General features: G+C 34.5%; 1 protein-coding gene across 9 annotated transcripts in view; it reads right to left on the reverse strand.

The window, feature by feature from the left end:
- The window catches only part of MDGA2 (MAM domain containing glycosylphosphatidylinositol anchor 2), an 837423-nt gene that overhangs the window by 481480 nt on the left and 338045 nt on the right, over positions 1-17898 (reverse strand). For all 9 annotated transcript variants that reach the window (XR_014841441.1, XR_014841443.1, XR_014841412.1 and 6 more), the window contains exon 2: positions 8471-8610. Coding sequence is in view for 2 of the 9 variants with exons in the window: in XM_021074079.2 (XP_020929738.1) it covers positions 8471-8610 (140 nt within the window). In the remaining 7 variants the exon portion in view is untranslated. The remainder of the gene's footprint in view (positions 1-8470; positions 8611-17898) is intronic.

A 17898-nucleotide genomic window follows, 5' to 3' on the forward strand; every position in this document is an offset into this window, starting at 1 on the left:
GTTAGCTGAAATTATGCATAGATAACTGTAATAGCTTAGAATTATTAAGTTTATAGAAGAAATTATTGTTTCCTCTCAATAATGCAATCACAAATATGCTAAGTATCTACTTTTTGCTAGGTACTCTCCTAAATGATCTATGTGTATTATCTCACTAAGTACACTGACTAACATTGCTATTGCAAGTGTCTGGAATCTATGATAAACGTTTCTTCTAAGCATTAGGACTGTTCATGGAATTAAATAAGAGCTGAACTCTGAAGTAATTGTAAATAGATTCAGCTCTTCTGAAGAACATAATGACACTCTATATTCATGAGGATTTTTATTAAATTAAAAAAAATCTTAGGTTAATGCTGATACACTGGGAAGTATCAGTATTTTTGAAATATATTAAAGTGTTGAACCAAAAGAGGCTTTCCATATTCTATATATATTCTATATAACAAGGCAAAAAAATTATTTGAAAGTATGGCAGCAACCATCAGAAAGACTAAGTGCTTTCTTCTAAATAAGCTATGGTGAGTACATATTCCCATGTGACCATGAACTTCATAAAGATGTACATCCATCACCAGGGCATGAGACTGTGGGTGGGAGGTATAAATGTACAGGGGGGAATGTAAAGGTAGTTATGAAATTTGTGATTAATAAAATATTGGATGCTAGTCCTAAACCGTTTCCCACATCCTTTCCAAAGATTCATTAAAAAAGTATTAGTTTCATTACTTGAAGAGTCTCTCAAATGATGCAGCTAACAGATCCATTCTAGACAGGCATTATAGATGAAAAAAGTAAACTATATTGAATTCTATAAATCACATGAAGGAATCATTGTAATTTTTGATGATGTCTGATAAGATAGGAGATTCCAATTGTGCCCATTTAACTGGATGAAAATCCTCAAATATAATCGTGCATTATGAATTGTAAACTATAGGCTATATATTACAATGTGCATGCATTAATATCACCGTAAAAATTAATAGACTGAATCAGGAAAAGTATATGGAAATATGAACCAAGACATACAAAATATTTCCAAAGGACAACACACCGATAGCAGTAACAATTTCAAACTGAAGCACTTGTTACCAAGGTTTGCTAGGATTTTCATTATGCTAAGATTAGCAGCTTAGAATCTGGAGAGAAAATTAATGATGATAAAAACATTAATAACTCTGTGATAGTCATGACAATCAAGAATACATTTATATAGCAATCAAGTGACTAAATATGATCTGATTATAAAATTTAAAAATAGTCTTGCCTTATTTTTTTCATTCAAAAGAAAATATTCCCTTGAGCTGAGCTGTCATAAACTAGTAGACAATTTAAATGCTTCTTAGGTTCGTGTTTTGAATATGCCTAATTATTTTTATAAACAGTTTCCAAAAATATTTGTGATGAAAAATGGTATTCAGATAAAATCTTAACATAGAAAGCCAACATAGAAAACCCATGAAAATAGAGTTGTTTTGATTGATGCACATTTTTATCTTTGTTTTGTTTTTGAAAAGACAAGAAAAGGTCAGCAACTTCCAGCCTTGCCTATATGCACACCAGGGTTTGCTGTTAAAACCAACTCAAAGACCCTTATATTACACCAGTTCTTTCTGTCTGTGAAGTCTGAAATATTCAAAATGTTCTACTGAGAAGTTCTTTGCAAAAATCTGCCATACTTTTTACCACATAATTTCACTGCAAGAACAAAGCGATGTAATTAAAATGCCAACATTTATTTGAGTGGGGATACCAAAAGCTCATATTAAAATTCACCAAGAAGGGAAAAATACTTGAGACCAACCAAGGAACTACTGAAAAACAACTACAAAAGAGTGATTTGCTTTCTTCTATATCAATGTATATTATCAAACTATAGAAATTAACATAGCATGACTGGACATAGCATAACTGGATATAAAAAGGAAAAGGTGGAAAGATAGAATAGAATGATGCAATCCGTTAATGGTAAAAATAGCATTTCTAAGGACTTTTTAAGTGTTTTAACATGTAATGTTAAACATCATTTAAATGTTTTTAAAAGTGCTTATCACAAGAAAAAAACTTGTAACTATGTATGTTAACCAAATTTAACTCTGGTGATTATTTCACTATGTATACAAATACTGAATCACTACACTGTATACCTGAAACTAATATAATGTTATATGCCTCAGTATTATACCTCAGTATTTTAAAAAAGAGAGAGAGAAAATAGTATTTTTAAAGCTATAGGGTTGACTGTTGACTGTCCTGTCTGGATTAGGATAAAGTGGAAGAATCCAAAGAAAGAGAACACTAGATAATTAAAATCCCTGATGATAAACTATCAAATATATAAATAACTTAAAACTGTTAGGAATAAAGCATCAATGTAAGATAATATATATGAGAGAGACCTTGCTAATAAATAATGCTTAGCAAACTTTAGAAGCTCAAAATAAAGATTGAAATAACTGATCTTTTAAAAAGCAAAACCTTTTGAATAAAAATGACATATACAATATTAAAGCACAAATAAAAATCTGAAAGGTAAAATTTGCAATGCCTTTATAAGATACTGAATTTATTTATGTATTATATAAAAGTCCCCACAGGCTACAGAATATAAGGAGAAAAACCTGTAAGAAAGTCAAAGTCAATAAGAACAATCAATAGACAAAGAAGACATGCAAATGACTTATACATTTGTACATCTGTGAGAAAGGTTCAAAGCAACTACTAATTAGGAAAATGCAAATTTAAACTGCACTACAGTGTAATTTACTTCCTCACATCAAATTGCCAAAATTTGTAAAAGATTCACTTGTTCTAAGGAAGCTAGTTACAAGTCAATTTCAACCTTGACCAAATCCATTTTAAGGAAGGACATTATCCCACAGCAATGCTGGTATACATTTAACAAAAATGTACGCAAATACATATACACTCCAGAAGCATTCATTGAATTATTATTTGCAATAATGAAAATCTGTAAGTAATTCAATGTTGAACAAAATGGCAGTGATTACATACATTTAATACACCCATACAAAGTATAATTCTGCCTTTGTGAACATGATGTTACGTCAGTGGTTCTTAAACTTCAGTGTACATAAAAATTATCCACAGACTTTGTTAAAACACAGATTTCTGACCCAAAATTTCTGATGTAATGGGCAGAAGAATTTTCATTACTAACAAGTTTTCTCCACAGATCATACACTGGGCGATATACTTGCTGATTTGGACACCTGGTCAAGTGAAAAATCCTAGTCATAGAATAACACTTTTCCTTATCTAATTTTTGTAAAGATGAAAGTGAAATGTAAATATATGTAATTATATATATGGAAACACACTGCAAAGGAAATGCAAGGTGATACGCCAAACTAGCATTTACCTCTGAGAGGTGAGTGGAGGAGTGAAGAGGAACATTTGTTTTAAATATCCTATTGTTTCCATGTTCCTGGATTGGGAAAATCAATATTGTAAAAATGGCCATACTACCCAAAGCAATCTACAGATTCAATGCAATCCCTATCAAATTACCCATGATATTGTTCACAGAACTAGAACAAACAATCCAAATATTTATATGGAATCACAAAAGACCCAGAATTGCCAAAGCAATCCTGAGAAACAAAAACCAAGCAGGAGGCATAACTCTCCCAGACTTCAAGAAATACTACAAAGCCACAGTCATCAAAACAGTGTGGTACTGGTACCAAAACAGACAGACAGACCAATGGAACAGAATAGAGAATCCGGAAATAAACCCTGACACCTATGGTCCATTAATCTTTGACAAAGGAGGCAAGAACATAAAATGGGAACAAGAAAGTCTATTCTGCAAGCATTTCTGGGAAACCTGGACAGCAACATGCAAAGCAATGAAACTAGAACACACCCTCACACCATGCACAAAAATAAACTCCAAATGGCTGAAAGACTTAAATATACGACAGGACACCATCAAACTCCTAGAAGAAAACATAGGCAAAACACGCTCTGACATCAACATCATGAATATTTTCTCAGGTCAGTCTCCCAAAGCAATAGAAATTAGAGCAAAAATAAACCCATGGGACCTCATCAAACTGAAAAGCTTTTGCACAGCAAAGGAAACCCAAAAGAAAACAAAAAGACAACTTCCAGAATGGGAGAAAACAGTTTCAAATGATGCAACGGACAAGGGCTTCATCTCTAGAATATATAAGCAACTTATACAACCCAACAGCAAAAAAACCAATCAATCAATGGAAAAATGGGCAAAAGACCTGAATGGACATTTCTCCAAAGAAGATATACAGATGGCCAGCAAACACATGAAAAAAATGCTCAACATCGCTGATTATAAGAGAAATGCAAATCAAAACCACCATGAGATACCACCTCACACCAGTCAGAATGGCCATCATTCATAAATCCACAAATAACAAGTGCTGGAGGGGCTGTGGAGAAAAGGGAACCCTCCTGCACTGCTGGTGGGAATGTCAACTGGTACAGCCACTATGGAGAACAGTTTGGAGATACCTTAGAAATCTATACATAGAACTTCCATATGACCCCGCAATCCCACTCTTGGGCATCTATCTGGACAAAACTCTACTTAAAAGAGACACGTGCACCCGCATGTTCATTGCAGCACTATTCATAATAGCCAAGACATGGAAACAACCCAAATGTCCATCGACAGATGATTGGATTCGGAAGAGGTGGTATATATACACAATGGAATACTACTCAGCCATAAAGAAGAATGACATAATGTCATTTGCAGCAACATGGATGGAACTAGAGAATCTCATCCTGAGTGAAATGAGCCAGAAAGACAAAGACAAATACCATATGATATCACTTATAACTGGAATCTAATATCCAGCACAAATGAACATCTCCTCAGAAAAGAAAATCATGGACTTGGAGAAGAGACTTGTGGCTGCCTGATGGGAGGGGGAGGGAGTGGGAGGGATCGGGAGCTTGGGCTTATCAGACACAATTTAGAATAGATTTACAAGGAGATCCTGCTGAATAGCATTGAGAACTATGTCTAGATACTCATGTTGCAACAGAAGAAAGGGTGGGGGAAAATCTGTAATTGTAATGTATACATGTAAGGATAACCTGACCCCCTTGCTGTACAGTGGGAAAATAAAATAAATAAATAAATAAATAAATAAATATCCTATTGTTTAAATCATTGACAAGAGGACTATATTCATAATTCATTTGTTACTGGTATGGTAATATTGAGAGAGAGAGGAGAGAGGAAGGAAGGGAGGGAGGGAAACAGGAGGGAGAGAAGGAAGGGAAGAGGAGGAAAGGAAAAAGAAAAGAAGGAAAATCATGAGAGTGGGTAACTGGCTCCTAGAATCAGAGATGTCTGGAGGTAACAATGGGTGGGCAGATTTACTGGCAAACCCTTGCCTCCTTATGTATCTTTATAATAAACCCTCCTTAAATGAGGTGATCTGAACATAGTTCTAGACCTTGCAAGCTAAAAAATACTTATTGAGAGAAATGTAAGGCCAGTACATTAAAACGCAAACATATGAACAATTTTTTTTTTCCATTCCCGCAGTATGCACATGTCCCCAGGCCAGGGATCAAACCCGCACCACAGCAGTAACAACACCAGATCCTTAACCTGTTGCACCACCAGGGAACTCCAAGAACAATTTTTTGAATTTGCATATTTCATACCTACACATTCAACTCTAGACGTTAGAGCATCTAAGTATAAATTACTTGAAAATAACAAAAAAATATATAGTTTATGTATCAATATAATGCTTATTATGTGCCATGTATATATAGTTGTGTATATATGATACACTTGGATATTTAAAACATACATTTATCCCTTGAAAAGAGTCTCTGATATAGGTATGATGGAGACCATCATCTCTCTTCTGGGGGTAAGAACACTGAGGCACTGAGAGCAGAGAGATTAAGAAAGTTTCCTAAGATCACACTAGTGGTTGTGATGGGTCCAGGGTTATACCTATGCAGTACTAGTGGCATGGTCTCGTTTCCTGCTATGTTCTGATCATCCTTACTTATTTAATTTCCCTTGGATACATGAATACCCTCAGACTATTACACACAGCCAAACAAACTTTTAAAGAAAATTTTACAGCATCTAGAAAAAAACTGCTGCTGCCTTAGAATACTTCTGGAAATGGAAATCTCTATGATTCTTGCTGCCACAGGAATAAGCACCAGATAAATAAAGCTGAAAAGTCAATGAGGAACTTCTCTCATCCACTACATTTCCAACTATCATCATATTCAGATTAGACAAAGCAGCAAGAAAGTCATTCCAGCTTCATAGTATCAGCCAAGAAAAATCATCCTCAGGACCAGATGCCAACAGCATGACCTTTAGTGTTTGGCCAGGATGCCAAGGCTCAGCTGTTCTGTCAGCCTTCCTTACATAGTTTGTTGACAAAGAGGGGACCAGATAATATTCCAAAAAGGCAATATAAATAGAAACTGATTCACCTGTAAACACCTGAATTACTTCTAGAAATAAAGAAATAATTTTATTGAAATAATACATTTTTCATAGGATTGGAACACATTAAAATTTTTCCAAATATGGAATTTCTTGGGAGAAATAAATAGAGCAATCATCTATTCCCATCTTTCAGAACTTATTTTAGCTTGATCAGAAATCAAAAATTGCATCTAGATTGCTGAAGCTAGAAAGAGAAGATGCATGAATAAAATAAATTTATAATATTAAGGGAACTTAAGGATGAAGATAGAGGGAGGAAAACAGCTGGGGTGACTGAAAAATAAAGGTAAGTTTCATGTCTAAGCAAAACTTGAAGTTCAGAAGGTACAGAATTTGGCACATTCAATGTGAAAATAATGGCATTACCAAAGAGTCTTCTCCTGTGTCTCCTATTGAGTTTATTTGGACCTGACTATTTTGATCCCATTTTTTTTAATTGATTCTGTAATTTTCTTCTATGTATATAAATACAAAAATTATAATCTAATTATAACAACACTAAATTTTCTTTGGTATAATATTCTTGAATTAATGTTATCTTTTTTAATTTTTATAAAATTTTCATTGAGCACCATTGTTTTCTGAATAAATTTTAAAATGAAAATATTTTATACATCAGCTCCTTTGTCTATATCAAGTTGTTTCTGTTCTTGTATATGATGTTTTGCAATCATTTTTTTCTACCAAGTCTAATTATATTGGGTCAAATTTTGTGTTACTCAATTTTATTAAGATAATTTTATTCTTTAATACATTTTTAGTCCTTAGCAAATACCATGATGTGAAATTTTAGCCATTGTGGGTTTAGCATTTTCCAATATTTTAGAATTTTTTTTCTAAATTACTTTTATTATCTTTCATTTAACCAACAGCACACATTTTATAAAACATATTTCACCACTGCAATTTATGCATGGTCTTATCAATCTATGACTTCATTCTGTGATGCTCATGAGACGCTTATTTTTACCTGTTCTTTAGATTAAAATGGGTAGAGTCAAAACATCCTTGATAACTAAAGAGTTAAGGATGGCAGAAGCAAAAGATGAGGTTAAAATGATGGGTTCATAAAAACTCTACATGGTTCTTTTGTCGCCCCTACATAGTTGTGTTAACTGGCTTTTTTTTTTTTTTTTCTCTAATACAAGTAACTTAAAATATGCAACTCTGTCTACCAAATGAGACTTCTTTTCCATCACAGTGTTTGTACTAAATACCAATGTATATTTTGAGCCAGTCAGATTAAATATATGACAATAAGAAATGGCAATTAATGAATAACATATCCTGAATATTATGTATCAAAATTAAATTTTAGATCATAGGTACTATATTACCTTACATCTATCCCTTTCTTTCACTCCCACAAGCTTTTTCTTTCACTCCCACAAGCTTTTTCTTTGCTCATTGTTTATAATTTTAGCGCCCTTTGAAAGTCTCAATTTCTGTTTTTGCTATTAAATTAGCTTATAAAAGCTATAGCTGATGACTCTGAGAACTTGAATGCATACAGCACCTGCAAACATTTGTTTCCCAAGGTTTTCTACAAATATAACAAATAGGAGTAAGGCAAGCACATGTGACTTCTTACATCATATTCTTAGAACAAATGCTTCCTCTACAGCAATTATGTCATCGTGAAATCATGTTCCACATTCTAAAATAAACTCATTGCCATATGAATTGTTATCTTACTGAGATATTTTTGTAGTTGTCTTCTTTTAACAGCTTCCTTAGAAGTGTCTTTTAAATTTCTCACAATACCAAAACAAAAATTTCTTTTTTTCTCTTATCCACATGAATACTTGAATATTCAGCATTCATGACCCTTATCCTGCACTGCACACACAAATACTTGAATGACACACACGCACACACATTTTTAGCTAAATTTTCTAAAATAAATACTTTTTGACCACCAAGGAAAGTCCAAAACAGTTTAACACATCACGGCTCAGGACTCACCTGTGGACGTGGATGTCCTGTGACCAGGCAGGTCAGTTCCAAGGTTTCTCCTTCCCGTATAGTGTAGACCCTTTCCGAGTAGCGCTCTTCCTCAATGTTACAGGCCAAGCCTGAGTGCACAATACGAACCGTGGGGGGAGCTGTAGAGTCAGGAAGAAGAGAGACAAGATACATGAAAGGATAAGTAAACTGTCTTCCCATGAATCATCGTGATTGTTAAGTGCAATTCTTTTTAAACTTTGACATTGTCAGATCCATCAATCTTAACACTTTGAGCATCAAATTTATCTGTAATCTACACATTCTGAAAATGGCAAATAGGAATGGCGGGAGCCGGGGGAGGAGAGGGGATTGATGGGCCAGGAAACCACAATCACTATAAGATCAATGCTAAAATTCGATTGTTAAAATGTGAGTTCTCTAAAAATCTAAAATTTAATATAGTAAAGGATATTGTCCCAAAACTAGGTTGCAAACAAAGAACATTGGAGTGGAGAAAGGAGTTTGAATTAAAGATATTGTTATTTTTCTATAATTCTATAAACCCTGTGGTGCAAGGAGGGAGCTAAATAGGAAGATTTGGTTACCAAGAATTGAATACTAACTTAGTTTTCAATATTTATAGACTTTGTATTCATATGAGCAAAAGATAATCACTGAATTAAGCCACTGATGAAGGCCATAGATCTCTGATGCCCAAGTATAAAATTCTGATTCAAGACAGATTTAGTTCTCATGAAACTGTCCAAATTCCTAAATATAATTTTCTCATACTTCAATACACATGGGCCTAAAAAACTTGACTAGCTCTCATTCACTTACGTATCATTGGAAACCCGCTATATGCAAAAAAACTTTGGGTCATGAGAAATACTTAGATAATAAAACCTGCTTTTTGTCATCAAGGAGATTACTGTGACTAGCTTCAAGCTGGAGATCATCCTCATTTTTTAATTCAACATTTTTGTTTGTAATACATTTGGAGTAGAGGAAAAGGGGTTATTTTAATTAAATGCAAGAGGAAAAAGCTCTATCTACCTGTAAAGAACAGTAAGATAAAGAAATTCCTGGTAGCAATCTCAGCCTGAACAGAAGTATTATTAACAGAGGCTGTATATGCTTAAACATTACTATAGGCATATTTAGCATTTTTATTTATCATTTAAAAGATCACAAATCCTATAAAATTTGAAGGTAAAGTTGGTGATTTTTATGAAGGAGATAAAGTTACTAATAGTGCAATTTATAGGAAAATTTATTTGGGGAAAATCTGTGCTATGAAAGAAGAAAAATTAGTTCCCAATATCTAATACTTTGTTTTACATAACCAAAATGTTTATAATACTTTGGAGTTTAAGTGAAAAGGGCATATTTTGTTATTGTTTTAGTTTCAAACTGAAAAACAGAAAAGCCTACTTATGGATAAAGTGACAAGTTATTTCCACTTTTTCTTTTTTCTGGATACTCAAGCAGGGTCTTGTTCTTCAAACTTCAAATTCAGGATGTGACTCTCCAATAACCAGTACCAAATGACACAAAAACATTGCCCTCAGTAGGATAAGAATAAATAATATATTAAGAAAAGTAGTTCTTACATTTAATATGAATAATAAACTTCCCAGGGACTTGTTTAAAATGTAAATGTCACAGGTGTACACAGAGACCTACCATGTATGCAGAAAAGCCCGGGAACCTGCCTTTTTACCAAACATCTCTGGTGATGACAACGACAATACTACTTAGACCAAATTATTAGAAATAACTTTCTGGGTCTTACAAGTATTTGTTTACTAAGGAAATACTCCATGGAAAAATGTCCTTTTCTTTTTATTTTTTTCATATAACTAAACATCATAGTATGCATATTTTCAGTGGGTTAAAAAATTAAAATGATGTTTAAGCAAATCAAATGTTTTGTTTGGCCTATAAAACAAATTTATCAAAAATTTTCTATTATGCCTTTGGACTCCATCTATACACTGTAAAAATTTGTTTAGCTTTAACATTAGAAGTCATCTTCAATATTTATCTGGGTGTTCTGATGTATTTCAGACAGGTTTCCTACAAATCATTTCCTACAGTGATCAAATTTAAACTTCAATTTAGATAGGCAATACTAGAAAGATACTTATTTTTAAACATCTGTCACACAACTGCATACATATTACAGAGGCTAACAAACTGATGACAATTAACACCAGCAAAATATAAATATATAAATTTGTTAAATAAAAAAATAGACATTAATTACCTTGAAATATATTTCTACACCAAATTTTAGCCTAACAAGTGATAGCTCACATCTTTGTTAGGACCTCTAATTATATAGGAACATGACATTTTTTCCATACTAATTTACATTTGTTATTTTTGTTTTAATTTCAAATCAACCAATAGTATTCTTATTTTAAGATGTAGCTTTCCAAAGCATCATTATGCAAATACATAGCTTTACTGAAAACATTTATATTACAGAGTAAGCATACTGTGCTCCTTTACAAAGTTTAATTTTCTGCTATTTTCTTCAATATTTTAATGTGTTCTTGGAAAAAGTAATTGCCTACATATGTAGTCATCATGAACCTTCCACCTAATCTTATAAGAGGGTGGAATATTCTACTAAATTTTAAGTGTTTAAGATGTATTTTTTCTAGTATTCATTAAAATATATGATCAATACCCCCCCCCTTTTTTGGTGGCTACACCTGTGGCATATGGAAGTTCCAGGATTGAATCCAAGCCACACTTGTGGCCTAGCCACAGTTATGGCAATTGCAGCAATGCCGAATCTTTCTAACTCAATCCAGCAGGCTGGTGATCCCAGAGACCAGAGCTGCTGCAGTTGGATTCTTAACCCATTGTGACATGACAGGAACTCCACTATCAATACGTTAGAAGCTCAATGATAAGGTGAACATTTTGGAATCTTCCATTCAATCTTTTGTTCTGCAGAAAGCTCCACACAAAGTCTTAGAGAACATCCAGGTCAATACTTCTTATTTCCAAATTAGGGCAGCAAAGCCTGAGGATATCAGGTGACCTGATTATAGGACCACAACTAGCTATAGCCTAAATAAGACCAGGGGCCCTGATCCTATGTGGTTTTTTTTGTTTGTTTGTTTGTTTGTTTGTTTTTTTACTACTTCATGCTATTAAAACTACATCTGACATAGTTAAAGTAGGGTTTCTAAATACCTCCTAAACTAGACCTAAACCAGACTGAGGGAATAAACAAGATTGAGAAACTGTTCATGAAGTAAAGCATCGTAACTAGATCAACAATTTAAGTGTATAATTGCTCCAAACTCTACCAATGTAACACTGTCCCAATTTACCATCCTGCCTTCAGCCCCATCACATCCAGAAAATCTTACAACTGCCAAAATAATTTATTGTAACTCCTACTTTCATCATGTTGTGGTTCTGCCTAAGAATCTATAATGTCTCCCGATGACATTTCAGAGTCCAAATCACACCAGTGGCATGTTAGTGCTCTGTAAATGGTCCTCGTAAGTGACTACACAACTCAAAATTCCCACTTCTCTGCAATGTTAGCCCAGCATCAGTGGGAAGGTAAAAAGTAGTGAGAATACAAGTATCTTTGTTCATGATGTTTCTGCTTCTAAACTGCTTCACTGATCTTTGCACCAGTGTTGCTGAGACCTTCCTGGATTACTTAGCACTGATCCTCTTCTCTTTTTTCTAAGATATGTGTATTGCCCAGTGATTCTCCTTTTTCTTAATGTTCTAACTGGAGATGAAGCACCTCATGATGAAGATGAATGTCATTTTGGGTAACTGTTCCACATCACGTAATTCAGAGCACAGAGTAAATATTTAATAATTAATTTATAACTGTTAGCATATATCCCTATAAGGACTCTAACCTCCTATTTTTGAAAATATCAACTATTATGACACTGAATTTGCTTACTTTAAATATAAATGCAGTTTGCAGTCCTACATCTGAAGCAAGACACGTTCTATCCTCTGCCTTGTCGGAAAAAACCTCATTCATCACTGTGAAACTGGACTAAGGGTTATGATCCTTTTTGCCCTGTAGAGTCAGCAATGAATTAAAATGTTAAAATACTGCATGAGACTCATATCCATCCGAATTTTCTTGCAGTAAACCAAATCCCATTACATAAAAATCTTTCCTAACACTAATCATATCAACGCCCTTAATTTGAGTAAACTGCCTTTGGGTTCAAGGGGTCAGCCTAAAAGGGCAAAAGAGAAACATTCTTTTATCTTGTTAGAGCATACTTTTGAAAGTCAAACCAAATTCTCTCTGTATTCTGTTGGAGAAAGAACATAAATTATTCTCCAATGGCAACAGTAGGCATGTTTTTTAGCCTTTTATCTCAAATAAAGACTTTTATATATTTACTTAGCAACTGCTATAGATCAGGCATAAGGCTGTGTGCTGAGGATATGAAGCTTAATGCTGTAAGTTGTGTCATCTATAGGTTTACAGCCTATTTGGTCTGTCCTATATGTGTGTGTGTATACAAACATATATATGAAATAAAAATATATACAAAATATACAAAAATAGTAAAAAAAAAAATTGCAGTTGAACAGAATAGGTACTCTAACAGAAGAAAGTAAAAAGTGCTATAAAAGGACAAAGCCCAAAATGATTAACTCTGAGGAATTCCAAGAGGTTTCACGAAGCCAGTGACAAATTTAACCTAGGTTTGGAAAAACGTTTATGGTGGAAAAAAGGGGAAGAACATTCCAGAGAAAGGAAGTAGTGTGTTCAAAGGTATGTCTGTAAGAGACTGCCTGCTTTGTTTAGGAAATAAGTACATAAAAATGTGATCCATGTGGTTTATAATTTACTCCTAACCTGGACACTCTCTCAATCTGCCGTGAAATCTCCAGACATAAGAAAGACACTGTACAGCCCTGGGAATAGAAATGATGGTGAGACCTACTTTAGAGGTCTTGTTAGACAGGATTTGAAGATGAATTGTATGTGACAGTGAGGGAGAGGAGTTAGATGACAATAAAGTTTATATTTTGGTTAAATAAGTGAAAAGTATGAAAAGTAATTTTTTTAACAGAAAATATTTTCTCGATCACTATGGACTCCAGTTTTTACAGTAGGGAGAGACTTAAGATGAGGGGCTCTGTGCCCAAGTCACAGAGGGCTTTTTTAGAGTGTGGACTTAGACATGAAGTGTTTTTGAAGGAGAAGCTTCTTCCTCATTCCTGAGGGACAATGCTGTACTAGCCAGTTGTAAGTATGGTATCAGGAGTTTTCTCTCCTCTAAGAACCCCAAGCAAGAGCACTATACTTTGGTAAATCCCTCAAATTCCTGGTCTTACTATTCTCTGGGAGTTCAAGTCGCCGGAACAATCTCACCATTATGCCACACTAGGTCAAGATAACTTTCTGTTCTCAGCTCAGGTCACATGACTTCTGGGGAAGGTAGTGTGGAGGGAAGGGGTCTCATTGAAACCCTCTTAGAAGCCCCAGTGAAGACTTCAGTAAACCCCTCTGCACCATCATCCCTCACACATTCTCAATTCTGTTGAGAGACAGAGACACAAACACAGTGACAAAGAGATAGAGAATGACTCACACCTCACTGCTCTCATGTAGTCAGAGATAACAGAATTAACACTTACTTATACCATTCTCATAGTGGTGATCAGTTTGTTTTGTAAAGCAAACCAAACAATAATCAAATACCCTTCTATTTTTCCATTGCTTTAAATGATTACATGATTTCATAAAACCTTTCAGTTTCCTATGACATCTTATGTTTATCTAATTAACACTGCCAATAATTGGTCTCTTCTACTTTGTTCACCACTTCCAATGTAGCACATGTGAACAGTACTTTCAAAGTGTTTGCATTCCATTCTTATTTTCTCTCTTTCCTACCTGACTCATTAGTTTAAAATACTACATGAACTTTCCTCTCCCTTCCTTTTTTACAATGATCTCCAAATTCAACTTTTAAATTAAGTATTGTGTCTACAGGTGTTGTGTATAATTATGCCTCTTCTTATTGACAACTCTTTTGCCTAATATATTTCTCCCAAAGCTCATTATATTATATATCTTAATATCGACACTCAGGTAGGGAAGAGGAATAATATGAGTATTTGGGAGTGGGGGTGAAAATTTTAGTTTTAGATGCGGATGCTGAGCTGGCCAAAAATTGAAAAGTTGTTGCTGGATATAAAGATTGAGAGCTTTTAAAAATGGTAGTTTATGGTTGAGGGCAATTAAGTGGATACAATTTCTAAAACAAACCGTAGAGTGAGAAATTAAGAGGATAATAACAGAACCAAAAAGATCTGAATTCTTGATGTAGAACTGATGTAGCTGTTAATATGAATAGAGGCAGAAAGACAGAGAGAGAGACACCCAGAGGTAGAGGGATAACAAAGAAAATATGTTTCCTTAAATGTTACATGAAGTTCAAGAATGGTCACCTTGAACAGAGTTACAATTAGTAGGAGGACAGAGAGAAGATCCTTGCTTATGACAGTTAGGAGGGCAGTGGTGAATTTCAAGTGAGATTTGGCTATAGGGCAATTGGGGTGAAAGATGATGATGGAGGTGAGATTTGACTGAGAAGGAGAAAAGTCTTAGTAGCTCAAACCAAACTTCAGGCAAAAAGTAAAACTTCAGTTAAGGTCTACCCATATGTAAAAAGGAATGATAAGTATAAAACTGAATATTTGAATAGTACTGTATCACTATCTCAGGATTGCAAAGACTGTTTACATTATAAAAAACAAACTATATTTTCTCCCATCCTTTGGGTTGTCTTTTTGTTGTTTAGGGTTTCCTTTGCTGTGCAGAAACTTTTAAGTTTAATTAAGTCCCATTAGTTTATTTTTGTTTTTACTATCATTACTCCAGGAGGTGGATCAAGAAGATGTTGCTGTCCTTTAAATCAGAGATTGTTTAGCCTAAGTTTTCCTCTAAGAGTTTTATAGTATCTGGGCTTATGTCTAGGTCTTTAATCCATTTTGAGTTTATTCTTGTGTATGGTGTTAGGGAGTATGCTCATTTCATTCTTTTCCATGTGGCTGACCAGTTTTCCCAGCACCAATTATTGAACAGGCTGTCTTTTTTCCATTGTATATTCTTGCCTCCTTTGTCACAGATTAGTTGGCTGTAGGTGCGTGGGTTTCATTCTGGGCTTTCTATCCTGTTCCACTGATCTATATTTCTGCCTTTGTGCTGGTACCACACGGTTTTGATGACTGTTGCTTTATAGTATAGTCTGATGTCAGGGAGCTTGATTCCTCCAGCTCTATTTTTTTTTCTCAGGATGTCTTTGGCTATTCTGGGTCTTTTGTGCTTCCAAACAAATGTTAAAATATTTTGTTCGAGTTCTGTGAAAAATGTCCGTGGTAATTTGATAGGGATTGCATTGAATTTGGATAGTACAGTCATTTTGATAATATTGACTCTTCCAGTGCAAGAGAATGGTATGTCTTTCCATCTATTTGTTTCATCTTTGATTTCTTTCATCAGTGTCATAGTTTTCAGAGTAAAGGTCTTTTGCCTCTTTAGGTAGGTTTAGCCCTAGGTATTTTATTCTTTTGGATGCAATGGTAAATGGGATTACTTCCATAATTTCTCTTTCTGATCTTTCATTCTTAGCATATAGAAATGCAGTGGATGTTTGTGTATTATTATTATTATTTTTATTATTATTTGGCTTTTTGGCTTTTCTGGAGCCACTCCTGCAGCATATGGAGGCTCCCATGCTAGAGGTCTAATTGGAGCTACAGCTGCCGACATACACCAGAGCCACAGCAACACAGGATCCAAGCTGCATCTGCGACCTACACCACAGCTCATGGCAATGCCAGATCCTTAACCCACTGATCAAGGCCAGGGATCAAACCTGCAACCTCAAGGCCAGGAATCGTTAACCACTGAGCCATGATGGGAACTCCTGTGTATTAATTTTGTATCCTGTGACTTTGTCAAATTCACTGATGAGCTCTAACAGTTTTCTAGTAGTCTTTAGGATTCTCTAGATATAGTGTCATGTCATCTGCAAATAGTGATAGTTTTACCTCTTCCTTTCCAATTTGGATTCCTTTTATTTCTTTTACTTCTCTGATTGCTGTGGTTAGGACTTCTAAAACTATGTTGAGGAGTATTGGTCAGAGTGGACATCCTTGTCTTATTTCAGATCAAAGCAGGAATTCTTTAAGCTTTTCACCATTGAGAATGATGTTAGCTCTGGCCTGTCATAGACAGCCTTTATTATGTTGAGGTAGGTGCCCACTTTCTGAAGGGTTTTTATCATAAATGGGTGTTGGATTTTGTCAAAGGGTTTTTCTGCATATATTGACAAGATCATATGGTTTTTATTCTTCAGTTTGTTAATGTGATGTATCACACTGATGGATTTGTGGATATGGAAGAATCCATGCATCCCTGGGATAAATCCCACTTGATCATGATGTACAATCCTTTTAACATATTGTTGGATGTGGTTTGCTAGTATTTTGTTGAGGATTTTTGCATTTATGTTCATCAGTGAAATTGGCCTGTAATTTTCTTGTTTTGTGGGATGTTTCTCTGGTTTTGGTATCAGGGTGATGGTGGCCTCAGAGAATGAGTTGGGGAGTGTCCCTTCCTCTGCGATTCTTTGGAATAGTTTCATAAGGATAGGTGTTAGCTCTTCTCTAAATGTCTGATAGAATTCACCTGTGAAGCCATCTGGTCCTGGACTTTTGTTTGTTGGAAGTTTTTTAATCACAGTTTCAATTTCAATTCTTCTGATGGGTCCATTCATCTTTTCTATTTCATCTTGGTTTAGTCTTGGGAGGTTGTACTTTTCTAAGGATTTTTCCATTTCTTCTAGGTTTTTCCATCTTATTGGTGTATAGCTGCATATAGTAGTCTCTTATGATGCTTTGTATTTCTGTGATATCCATTGTTACTTCTTTTTCTTTTCTAATTTTATTGATTTGAGTCCTCTTTTTTTTCTTGATAAGTCTGGCTAAGGGTTTATCAACTTTGTTGATCTTTTCACAGAATGGGAGAAAATATTTGCAAATGAATCAACTGATAAAGATTAATCTCCAAAATTTATAAACACCTCCTACAGCTCAATACCAAAAAAACAAACAACTCCATCAAAAAATGGGCAGAACTCAAAATAGCTGAAAGACTTAAATATAAGACAACAAACCATCAAACTCCTGGTTCTCATAGGCAAAACATTCTCTGACATCTACCTTACAAATGGTTTCTCAGGTCAGTTTCCCAAAACAACAGAAATAAAAGCAAAAATAAACCAATGGGACTTAATCAAACAAACAAGCTTTTGCACAGCAAAGGAAACCGAAAAGAAAACAACAAGACAACATACAGAATGGGAGAAAATAGTTTCAAATGATGCAACTGACAAGGGCTTAATCTCTAAAATATA

The sequence above is a fragment of the Sus scrofa genome, chromosome 1 (genome assembly GCF_054392235.1).
Source record: "Sus scrofa isolate SSC_HxYL_T2T_F1_AM1 chromosome 1, Sscrofa_HxYL_maternal_Yorkshire_Landrace_v2.0, whole genome shotgun sequence".
Lineage (NCBI taxonomy): Eukaryota > Metazoa > Chordata > Mammalia > Artiodactyla > Suidae > Sus > Sus scrofa.